Source organism: Anas platyrhynchos, chromosome 3 (genome assembly GCF_047663525.1).
Source record: "Anas platyrhynchos isolate ZD024472 breed Pekin duck chromosome 3, IASCAAS_PekinDuck_T2T, whole genome shotgun sequence".
In the NCBI taxonomy this organism is placed as follows: domain Eukaryota; kingdom Metazoa; phylum Chordata; class Aves; order Anseriformes; family Anatidae; genus Anas; species Anas platyrhynchos.
Window position 1 is genome coordinate 64,850,097 of NC_092589.1, and position 12,924 is coordinate 64,863,020.

General features: G+C 40.7%; 1 protein-coding gene across 3 annotated transcripts in view; it reads left to right on the forward strand.

The window, feature by feature from the left end:
- THEMIS (thymocyte selection associated) overlaps positions 1-12,924 on the forward strand; it is a 90,642-nt gene that overhangs the window by 31,928 nt on the left and 45,790 nt on the right. The window contains exon 5 of one of the 3 annotated variants that reach the window (XM_038177499.2): positions 3,514-4,352. The exons of the other annotated variants lie outside the window; for them this stretch is intronic. Coding sequence (XP_038033427.1) covers positions 3,514-3,588 — 75 coding nt within the window. The 3' untranslated portion in view covers positions 3,589-4,352. Of the gene's footprint in view, positions 1-3,513; positions 4,353-12,924 lie in introns of those variants that run through there. 3 annotated transcript variants of the gene reach the window in all.

Sequence of the window (12,924 nt, forward strand, 5' to 3'; positions counted from 1 at the left end):
GTTGGCTCTAGACTAGACTCGTGCAGAAAATACTGTTTTCCTGAAGCAAGGAGAGAGCAGTAAGCACAAGGGAGGGATGGGCTGAGGTTCCTTTGCACATTCATTGAGTGCAACCTTAGACAGCAACTGTCCAAACAAAGAAGCACATTTAAGCAGACTGCTCCAGAGGACATATTTTGTCACATGCTTGTTATAAATAAGTCATAAATTGCAGTCGGAATGCTTTGAGTTATGCAGATTCATAAATCTCCCTCGAAAGACTAAACAAGTAGAGATTCCTTATTCATAAGATTAAACATCCTGAGTGTTAATGTAATAGGTTTAGAGTCAGAGAGAATGTGTTATCTGTTCTATCCCAAGCACAGCAAGTCCTCTGAGAGGACGTGGATCATAGCTGATAAGCTCTGCCTTGGCCTCTCTGCCAGCAACAGTGGTAGGGCAGACTGCATTTTCTTCTAAATATAACAGGGATGTCTGAGGGTTCAGAAAGTTGGAGATGGTGCCAAACTGATAAATGGCACACTTTGCATATTTTGTGACTCTGTGTAGACTTATTTGCATAAATAACAGACAAGTGTCCTAATGAGCTGAACTTAAGCCTGACAAGTGGCAGCCTGGAATAAGCTTTAGTGATGCATGAATTGCCATGGCTCCTCTTGCAAGCAGCTCCCTGCTTGCCTGTGTGATGGAGGGTGGTGATTGGCTTCCTTGCTCACTGGTTGGGAAGCTCTGCTTGGCCTGGTGCTCCAAGATTAAATGCTGCTGCTGCGTGAGTCCACAAAGGACCAAGATCTGGCTGTTTTATGTCAATGCTGAAGGATGCTCTGCCAGGGAGGGGTCACCTCTAGCTATGGCTTCTGCTTTGATCACTTTTTAGCTCTTCCAGAAAGGTTGTGAGTTGTAGAGAAGCTCCAGCTGTCTCTGCATGCTGTTCCCTGGCCTTGGTTACAGGAACACTAGGGCCATGAACAGGACTATACAGCCCACATTTCCCTGTGTGTCTTTGGTCATGTTAGTCACCGAATTGTATGAAACTGGCAGCAAGTATGGACTGTGACCTCAGATGAGTGCACAAACTGCCTCAGCTTGTGTGCAAGGTGCAGTACTACAGAAACAGGTATGTCTGCACAGTACAGCAAAGTCCAGAGACATCAGATGAATTCTCAAATGTAATATAGCTGCATTAACCAAACCCTCTGCCCACTCTCTTCACAAGGCTAATTAAGTTGGCTCAGCTCCTGCTGACGCAGCTTTCAATTCCAGAGCCTGGGGATCCCTGCTCTCCCCTCTACAAGGCACTGTAGACCTTGCTTTTCCCTCTCATCTCGTCATTTTATTTGGTTAAGAAACATCTAGCCCACATATGTTTGCTGTTTTGCATTAGTTGCTAATTGAATAAAGAAAAGAAACCCCCAAGAAAATTCATGCAAACTAAATAAATGAAATAAACAGCATGCACTGAACTACAGAACGAATGTGGTATTTAAGAATGATTAAACTCTAATAAACAATGCTATCTCTAGCCACCTCTACTCACAAACCCTACCAGCTTTCTACCACCAGTCCAGGATGGTGATGAAAGAATGATTGTACCCTTTGTTGAATGGCAAAACTTGTGATAAAGCACACAAAGGAAATCCACATTTCCTTACTTGAGCCATGTCCCCCAAGTAGATTTTATTATTATTACTATTTTAACTGAAAAAATACATCTCACCAAATATGAGTGAATATTCATTCAAAAATGAATGTTAGTACTGGGGGAATCGTAATCAATTTGTGGAAAACCACAGTTTATTCCTGATGCTCTTCAAAGGCACTAAATGCACTTCCTAAGGAACAATAATAAATAAATAAGTAAAATCAGCATTTGGCTTCTGATTAACAATAAGAGAGGTTAGCTCCAACCAGGGCTATTTTCAGTGGTCTGCTTAGGCATGTATTTAGCCTAAGGCACATTAGTATCAGTGAAATACTCACAAGCTTCAAGCTGGGATTGCTGCTAAATACCTTTATGAATGTGGAACTGGAAAAGTCAGTCACAGGCAGTAATCTGCTCAGCTCTAGCAAGAAAGCTGAGAGAATTCCAGCAAGGGAAACTGGAATTTAATAAAATAGTAAGTATCAGGGCATGATAGTTAATCGTCATTCAATGCTAAGGTCCATTATCCTTCAAAAAGTCATTACAGTGTTACGATATCAGGAACTTTTTTGCTTTCTTGCTTTTTATTTCAAAATTAAAATGAAAGAAAAATTATCACTTCCATCTGGCTTTACAGTTCTACAAACTGAACTACCGAAATCTGCCATTAACATATTTATCGCATCTGTCTTCACAGCAAAATGAAGACTTATCTGGAATTAAATTGATAAGACATAAGCTGCATTTTTCAGCAAATGAGTTTTCCTGCAGTGCCTTCTTTCCTTCCTCCTAACTATTTCTTTTCTGCTTCCAGAGCATTTTTCATGGTTTTGGGGCCTTTATACAGCAGGTTTAATACAAATATTTCTTCTGTGCAGCAAATTACTAACCTTTTTAAATAAATACATATTAGGAAATGCATGCAGAAAAGCCAGAAAGGAACAGATATGAACAGACTTCAGGAATTAATAATCCTCTGGCACTAGAAATGAGGTAGGGAAATGTAGTTCATTAGCAGATGCAAAAATGCATGTGCAAGCGTAAGGAGGGTTTCTCTCTGACAAGTGTAGTGCTGTGGTTCCTGAGGCTGCAGCTGTGCTTCCTCTTCCTCCATCTCTATCCCCACTGAAAAAAAAGCTCTCCTCTCCCTGGAGTCCTCGACCCTTGATCTGCAACCTTCGACCCTCTCTCTCCACATATCCCATGTAATTTCTCCATGTTACTTTCCAGTAGCTTTGTAAATCCCTCATAAATAGGATGGGAAGGCTGGAAGAACAGCCCTTAATGCTTATGACCACCCCACCTTGTCATTGTGGACCAGTTCTTGAAATCTGTCAAAACCTCATCCCCACTGTGGCCTTGCCTGGTGAGTCAGGCTCCAAATCCTCCACACTCCCCCATGCCGCAGATTCTCATTCTTCCAAGCACCACACAATGTGCTGCAGGGTTCTTCTCCTCCTAACACCCATCCTTTGACACATGCCTGATTTTCCCCAGACCTACGTGCCTTGAGTCCCCCAACACTGCATTTGTCAGTGCCCTTCAGCTCCCCCCAGACCTCTGTGTCCTTGGTTCCCCAAGGAAATGTCAAGCTTTCAGAGAAGCTTGGCTTTTCCTTTTCCTTGTTTCTTCCAAAACATCCTCCTCCTTTTGCTCTTCAGTCCTGCAGCGAGCTGAAGCCAAGGCCACAGCCATTGTCAGACAGGAGCTACAGGAACATCCTAAGTTACACATGGGTTTTCATCTCCTTCCCCAGCAGCACATGTTCCAAACCTTAGCAGAGCATTGATCTTCAGCCAGGTTTTTAGGAGTAAAACTGGAGCGGGCTGTAGGTGCTGACTAGTGTCAAGCCACTTTGTGCTTTCTTGTAGGCTGAAGAGTCCCAGCTGAAGGACTTTGTATTGGTGACCTGTTCCAGAGACCATTATAGCTACATCTATACATGAGGGACCATGACCATTTCCTGGCAACCCTTTATGCATCTTGATACCACATTGGGCTGAGGCCTGCATGCGTGCCATCCCCTTTTGTGTCCCAGGTCTCTGTGAAAACTAGACCAGGCAATGATGGCTCTGATCTGGATGATGGAGGATTGGGACCACTGATAGACTTTGTATGAATTAGGAGGAAGGAGTTAAAGGTGTAGGAAACCCTGAAGCCCCAGCTAAAAAAGGTCTGGAGATTTTCCAATTTTCTCAGTATGAAGAACTGGTATTAAGATCCTTTTCTCTTTTAAATAATATGAAAAGCTTAAAATTTCCACAGAGAAGCATCAAGTCTGTAGTAGGCACTTACTGTAGATTGATGTTATTCTCAAAACCAAAATAAAATGGGGAAGATAGCAATGTGCCTGCCAGAAGGACAGGCAGTAGATAATTGCCTGAAAAACTAGCAGGGCAATCTGAGGTGTAAGTCTCATTGCAGAAAGCCATTACTGCTGCAGGAATTGCTGATACAGTATATGAAATTAAGGAAATACAGATGAACATTTGGATATGCTGACTGACGTAAATGCCAACTGGTTAAAAGCAAATTGCATAATTTAGAGCTAAAAGTGAATGTCTTGGAGAATAAAGAGATAAGAAATATCAAAATAAAAGGGATGCCTAGAAGAAAAATATACATATCAACCGCAGAAAAATACGGCACCCTTGATAAGAAGGAAAATACTGGACAGGGTGTTTAAGCCAACAACCATTAATGTCAGTAGGAGCAGAATTGGCTGGAATGTTTTTTTTTCTCTCATGCAGAAAGCGAACAACATAAAATCATATATTTGTATAATATGAAGTTGGACAAGAAAGTTTGTTTTTTTTTTTTTTTTTTTTTTAAAAAAAAAAGTCTGTTGCTCTGCAGCAGAATAAATCTCCCAAAAAAATATAACTTGGGGGGATCTGAAATGCTTTTTCCAGCCCGGGTTCCTTGCCATCTGACTTCCAATGTCACTGTTATCCAGTCTGCACTGCCTTAATTTGCCCTTCTCTTCATAGCAAGAAGGTCAGAAAATCAAGCCTGCAGATAGCTGGCTGCTGAAGTGCCACTTATCACATGCCTGCTTAAACACATTCAGGGACTTTTCTGGGCTCTGAGGACCAACTGGCATAAAGTGCCTGATGTCTCTGCTAGTAACTCTTTCAGTCTCCAGCTTTGGCTGCTTGCAAACTGCATTCTGGAGTGGGCCCTGGGGTGTTTGAATGCCCAGATTGTACCCAGGAGCAGTTTGAGAAATAGCTTGTTGGCACAGGTTGAAGCGGAGCCCACGAATGCTTACAGGCACCAACCTGTTCAATCAGGCAGCATTGATGTAGCCCTGTTTGCTGCTTGGGCAGTGCAAGGGTCCTGAGCCTTACAGGGTGACTGATGAGACTTGAAATAGGAAGGACCAGAGTCCAGTTTCTGAAAACTTCATTCTCTACTGGGCGTGCACAGGCACTTACTGTGGAGTAGCACAAATGAGACTGTGTTGAGCAGTTTAACAGTCAGCCATGGGATCTTCTGTTAAAATAATTATTCTCTGGATGCTTTACTTGAGGATAAGGATAACCCAGTAGGAGAGCAATATACTCTAGTGACATGCAGGGGCAAATATGCAGGTTCCCAATCTGTTAGCAGCTTTTTTTTTTTTTTTAAAAAAAAAAAAAAAAGAAGTATGTACATCAAGGATGTACATCAGAGTCACTGCACTGTTGAATACAGTCAGTGTAAAAGAAAGTACTGACATTTCCCATTCACATTATGCTTTTCTTCATGAAATTCAGGCTTTTTCAGTATTGTCATAGCCAGACATCCCAGAACTGGAAGTATCCCTACAGGTTGGGATTATGCTTTGAAATACATTGCCCTATGAAATGAAATGAGAAACTTGCTGTCAGCGTGACAGCAGGGTCAAAGCCCAAAGTATCTGTAGGCATGACTCACATTTTCCAGAGTTCTCACAATGAGGAATTCAATGATTATGAGGAAATGGAGAATGCCAGGGAGAGACTCATCAAATCCATTAAAACCTGGAAAGACAATCCCAGCTCTGGGCTTTTTGAATATGTTAGTACATAGACAATATTAGAAGTAGAATGATAATAAAATTAATAGTGAGGCTTATCAATTACTATAGGAGAGTTTATAAAGGCTGAAAATCATGTGTTCAATGACTGTACTGAGAAAATGAATTTCTTTTCTCTGTGGATGGAGATGTACAATTTAGACAGAACTTTGTCGAAGTATTTAACATCATTATTTTGTTGTTCTATCCTAAGACATTAAATAATTTTACTGGTAAATATTTTAAATGGCAATGTCTTGCAAAGCTGTGGTTCAAATTTTCCTCCCATTAGTTCTTATATATATGTATATATATATATATATATATATATATATATATATATATATATGTACATAGCAACAAGGGGTTTGAGGAGACACAAGTCATTCTGTAGTTATAGCTATTGTCATTCCAGTGGTGCAACAGAAAAATCAGAGCATGGCTCTCAGGCTTACAATGGCTGTAGACAGTAGCCTGTATCAGTGATTCACTTGAAAGAGCATGATGAGTCTTATCAGAATATCACTTGGCAGGAAACACTGAAGGGGAAAAAAAAAAAAAAGCCTCTTTGTTAGTTTGTGACGTGCCATGCACTACCCTGATGGGCAGCACTGTGGCTAAAGAATGCTTAGAGTATAGAAGATTGGAGTCCAGATTAGCTCCAAAAGACCAGGAATGACACTATCTGACATGAAGAGGTTGAAATCTGATGCATAAAGCAGAATAAAGCTTCTCCCAAATCATCTTTTTATTATTATTATATCATATACAGATATATGATATAATTATAATAATAATATTCTATATGTGAAATGAAGAATTGTATCTACAGATACTTTTACTGATCCACCTGTTTTACATAAGAAGTGGTATGTTCTTGTTCTGCAGTATGAACAAGGAAAAGAGTAGCTGAGTTTGCTTGTGAAGTGATCTCATTTGAAGGAAGATGTTCCAAGCAGTTGAACAGCAGCTCTACAAGAAAATTCTGGCCATGTGAGGAGTGGGGTTGGCAGAAGCTCCTCAGATCTGGGTTACATTACTTTGTCTTTTAGATGCCCCTTCTGTGACAGGAGGCAAATAGCATAACTATCATTGCCTCAAGATACATGAAGGAACTGCCATGTGTGAAGCGAGGGTGTGGATTTCCAGCTCATTAGTTACTCTATATGGATACTTAAATCTCAGGTAAATGCAAGATACATTCCCTCCCTCCTGTAAGGGTCAGAGCTACCTCACATTTACTCTGGAGCCTTAACCACCCAGACAGTTGCCATGGAGTAGTTAATGAGCTGTAAATCCACACTCATTTACTTTGTAGCAACTTGTTCATGTAGCTGTCTTCTCTATGAAATGGGACATAACGCTTCATTTTCCCATTTTCTGGGGTATTTTATAGAGACAGGCATCATTTATGCGTATATATATATACAAAGCTTTTTTATTTTCCTTTTTTTTTTTATTCATTGGCAACCACAAAAGGAACCTCAGTAACAACAGAAAAATAGTGACAATGAAATACCCAGACATGTTTTAACCTTACTTAAAAGTTTTCAACTGAAAGTTAATTTACTGAACAGGTGCAAAATGAAACTGGCTGTCGTCTAGGACAAGTGTGGATATTTGAAAGAGGAAGAAACAAGAAAGAAGAGAGGTGTGAACTTGTCCCATATAACTTTGCAAGGTGTTAACCTTGAAGCTCACTAGCACATTTTAAGCTTGATCTTTTGTTAACCACTTCAAAGTTTATTCTTATGGTAGACATGAGCCTTTGTGCTTGCCTGTTTGCACCTTCTGTTGCATATCTAGCATCTTAAGCCGTGTCTTCACCTGGTGGCTTACAGAATGTAGCAGCGAGTTTTAGATACGTGAAAGGTTATGGATAGAAATTGAGACACTTCTCAGAATGCCTCCTTAAATTTCCCCAGTCTGTAGGACTTTGACAGATGATAGCATTAAACTAAAAGTTGCATGTTAAAGGTTAGTTTGTGTAAGCATACAAGGTGTCAGCAAAGACAGAAAATGAGGAAAGAGATTGCTACAGTGTGGGTTATATATGTATTTTTTATTGATGGATCATATTTGGATAAAAAGTAGTAGAACATAACTGATGATGTATAAATGAATGCTGACCCAAAAGGCCATTTTTCCAAGTCAACCCTCACACATAGCTTTTACAGCCAAATCATTTATACTGCCTGTAGTGATGGAGCAGCACCCCCATTAGGATGGAAGAGAGGATTAAGGAAGTATGCTAGGAATGTGAAATTGAGAACCGGTTAAACAAAAATGGGATGTCCAATTATCTTCTATCAAATTGTGAAACGGGATGGGAAGGCAGAATTTATATAGGATGGAGAGAATTGCATTTTCGTTACACGATTTTTTTTTTTTTTGGAAGATTTTTCTTTCTAGATATGACACTTTGTCCTTGTGAATATCCTAATTTATAACTATTCTGACCTCATTGTTTCTCACATAAAAAGTGTTATATATGAAGTCTCAACTCAATCTGAATTTAGTAATATTTATAAAAGGAATATTTATAAAAGGTATAAAAGGCAAGTAAACAGCGCTGGGTGTGCAGGGAGTCTATGTTGCGCCAACACGCACACACGAACATCAAACATTCTAAATATACAGAACATTGCTTTACATACTAAACCCGAGTATTCCTATACAATCAGAAAAGGTAACAAACAATCCTTTAAGTTCCATGACTTAACAGTCTCCACTTTCCATTCCTTTTCTTGATTACAAACAAGTCTCCATTTTCCATTCCTTTTGAACAATATGTCTGGCTTTAAGTTGTCAAGCAACTCGGTCTGTGGGCCTTATGTATCCCGTTCTTCCCGAATCGAAGAAAAACATATCCGTCTCCTTTTCGAGGCCAATAGAGTCTGGATCAAAAGGCACGTCCAGGTCACCAGGGCGCGAACAGCAAAGGCCTTCGATGGCTGTAGCAGCAGAGGGACCGATGGCGTAGCAGAAGGATCAGTAAAGGAGCCCGCAGCTCCCTCACTGTCTGGCAAACCACACGTTTCTGACTGTGGTCCCACAGGGCTCTTTAAGGCCTCAGAGACTGCTAGCCAGGTGCTGAGCAATCCCACTGCCACCTTGTCATTTTTAGTTGCAGAGTCCCACACCTTGACCTCAATTTGGTCCCATATTTCAGGATCTAAACTGTCTGATTGTTAAGAAGGAGAATAAGCTGCAAGGTTACCAGGACAGTCTTTGTTTCCAAGGACGTATGATTCCCCATAATGCGCAACTGCTTACCAGCGAGAGGCAGTTGTGTGCACGGCTCCGCTTCTCTCAGCTCGAGCTCCTTTCCAGCTCCGGTGTGCCTATTTCCAGAGACTTTCTGTACGAGCTTCTTTGAGCAGTTTGCTGAGTCTGGCTGAATGTATTTTCATGAGGCGATCAGTGTGCCTGTTCCCGTCCTGCTCTCCGTTCTGCTAGCCTGTTCCTTTTCATTCCTTCTTTCTGCTTCTTTATTGATGACATAGCTTCATTATATGGTGTTGCCTTTTTTTTTTTTTTTTTTTTTTTTAATCTTGAGGGCAGGCTCCCCACTTATACCCTTCTCCCCACAGCAGTTCTTTTCAAAACAACTTTTCATTGGTCAAACAACTTTGCATATAACAGCAATAGCAAACACCCAGAAACTTCCTTGCCTTAACGGCTGGAGAACAAGCAACCTGAGACTGCATGGAGTCTCCTGAATCACCCTTCTTTGTTCCCTCTAAACTCTTTTGCATTCCTGATGGCCTCATCGTTAACAGTCTGATGTTATCATTAAACACGGGGCTTTCTGATCCCCATGGCCACACTCCCACATCTCCCCCTTCTTTATTAATATCAACCATTTTCTCGACACGAATTACCACTCCATATGTAACAAAAGAAAAAGTAGTGTACAGAAAAAAAAATCTGCTTAAACGACATAAAATGATTTAAAAATGCTTACACACACTGTAGCGAGCATGAAATGTCTGCTTTTTATCTGCAGCTCTGAGCCTCACTGAATAGAGAAGGACCAGAGTGGTTTTGATTTGCCTCTTAGTTGTACTCCGTACAGTCAGTCAACATCTGACCTTGTGGACACCCAGGCCACAAGCCTCTAACACTGCTGATGTTCCTGCTCTGCTGTCATGGTTCAGGCAGTAAGAAAATGGATGCAAAATACAAAAGCTAGGAGGAAAACAGAAGCTAACTCCTTAAACAGCAGGCTTAGGCTTTGCATAATGCTTACTGTTAGTGTTCATCTTCAAAAAACATGGAGATAAAATCCTCTCATGAAATATTGAAACCACTTCTGCCCCATGTGAACATTTGAATGTGAGAGACCTCCTTCTACCCTCCAAAATGGAAAGTAAATCTTCTTATAAATGTTAGAAGTTATTGAATAATAATAATATGGCAGTGGCCTGATGCTGCTATTGTTGAACCTAAATGAAGAACCTTATTAATCATGGATTTGACAGCTCATTCAGTTATAATGATGTTTTCTGTCAATCTAAGTTCTCATTATAATTGGATCTTACTTAGAAAAGAAGATGCTCCATTGACTGCTCAGATGCAGGAAAATACAGGTTCACAAATGAAAATATCATTCTGAATTCTATTTCCAGGGAGCCTGCTTATGCATGTACAAGTTGGATAACATTTTAATCCTTGCTGTGTGTCACATTTGGTCGTTACTGTAATAAGGTTCTCTCACTGAGGTACCAGCTCCAGAGTCAAGACAGTGAAAGTGAAAGCAAGATAAGAAAATGAAACCTTTTCTGGGGGTTACTGGCATATCATCACTAAAACTCAGTTGCAAAGAATTAACTGAAATAGATGGCTTGAAGTGTGCTGGCTGTGAATTTAAATTTAATTTGTTTTTCTTCAATTTGTTGCTTTTTTGTGGACACTCAGTATGCAGAAAGTATTAAATATTTTACATGGTATTGAGAAAGGATTAAGTTGCCTCAAACCATGGCAGTTGAATGTTCTATAGGAATATTTACAAAGAGTTCATGGCAAGAAACTATATGCCCCTACTCTCACTGTCTTTATAAGTACAACCTTTATAAACAAGGCCAAAGACAGAAAAATAGATGAGAAATTTTAAAGACAAACAAATATTCAAGCTGAAACTGACAACACTTTGGAAAGCACCTCAAATAAGTGTAATTTAGAAAAGATTCAGTTGGCAAAATATGTAAATGGTGTGTTGAAGGCCCCTATTCCATGGGTGTAAAAGAGGGAGGTGACTTATTTCCATGGAGGTGACAGTTCATTAAGGACGCATAGTAAGTGTAACTTAGTCTAAATTTAAAAAATAAACTTCTCTGGGACAGCTGAAATGATAATTCCCAGAAAGTGTTCTTGTTTACTAATGTACCATTGTGGTTACAATAAACAGGAACTTAAAGTAGCACTTCACAGCATAGTAAAAAGCTAGCAAACAAGGAGGTACAATTTTTTTCCCACTGTCTTGTTGGATGAGTTGCAAACAATATTCTGATGTTATCGGGCCTGTGTAAAGATCAGAAAATTGTTGTGAACCAGGAAAGAAATTTGTTGTTTATGGATATGATAGGAAACATCACTACAGGAAATCATAGGGGGGCTTGAAGATGTAGTTTCGATGTAACTGATTCCAAGGAAAAATAGAATTCAGAAAACAAAACAAACAAACAAAAACAAACAAACAAACAAACAAAAAACATCAATCTGCTTCAATAGAAAGTAAAGAGAGGCAAAAGAACTGATGAGAAGTTGGCACAGCTGGTGTAAAGTCTGGCAAGTCTTTATGAGGCTCTCATTTTGGGCAGGCATGTGTCTGATAGGTTAACTAATAGAGAGAAGCCTGGCAACTCCATCAGCCAGTTCCCTCAGGACCCTGGGATGCATGTCACCAGGCCCCCTAGGCCTGTACCTCTTCAGTTCCATCAGGTGCTCTTGAACCTGCTCTTTGCTTATAGCGTGAGGGACTTTTTTCCCCCAGCCCTCATCTACAGATTCAGGGAAATTAGAGATGTGGGAAGCCTGACTTGCAGTGAAGACTGAGGCAAAGAAGCTGTTGAGTACCTCAGCCTTCTCCATGTCTGTTGTTACTAGTTTTTCCTTCTAATTTATTAGAGGGGGTACACTCTCCTTGATCTTTCTTTTCTGGCTAATGTATCTATAGAATCCCTTCTTATTATTTTTTTGCATCTCTTGCCAAGCTCAGTTCCATCTGTGCCTTGGCTTTCCTGATCCCATCCCTGCATATCCAGATGGCATCCCTGTACTCTGCCCAGGCCACATGTACCTGCTTCCAGTGCCCCTGCATTTCCTTCTTATGCCCCAGTTTGCCCAGCAGGTCCTTGCACAGCCATCCTGATTTCCTGCCATCCTTGCTCACTTTCTTACACAGGGAGATGGAGAATTATGGTGCTCTAAGAAAAGGATCCTTAAAGAGTTGCCAGCTCTGGTCAGTTCTTCTGTCTCTAAGGTCAGTGTCCCTGGGGATCTCATCCATTAACTCTTTAAACAGATGAAAATTCTCTCTTCTGTGGGGTCATGACTGTGCTCTTTGCCAAGCCCATATTTCTCAAGATCACAAACTCAACCAAAGCATGGTCATTGCAGCCCAGACTGCCTCCAATTGTAACCTCTTTAATGAGTTTGTCCACACTGGTGAGCAGGAGGTCCAGTAACACTTCTCCTATGGTTGATTGTCAATACCTGGACCAGGAATTTATCCTTGATGCACTCCAGGGGTCTCCTGGATTGCTTACGGCCTGCCGTGTTTTTTTCCCAGTGGACATCCGGGTGGTTGAAATCCCCCAATAGGATGAGAACGTGTGAGAACAATGATTCTTGTAGCTGAAGCAAGGCCTTGTCTACAGGCTTCCCTTGATCAGGTGGTCTGTAGTAGACCCCAACCACAAGGTGTTCTTTATTGGTCTGGTCCTTTATTGCTCTTTTACCCACAAGCTCAATCTGTTTGTGGCTGTTTCTGAGAGGCAGCTCTTTGCAACCTATACATTTCTTAACATAGAAAGCAACACACCCACTCTTCCTTCCATGACTTCTGAAAATCTTGTAGCCCTCAACTTCAGTTTTCCAGCTGTGTGATTCATCCCACCACATTTCTGTGATAACAATTAGGTCATAGTTTTCTATGTGCACCGACTTTTTCTGCTTGTTTACCATGCTGCATTCATCTGTGTAGACGCACTTCAGCTGGGCTATCAGCTGCATCAAATTT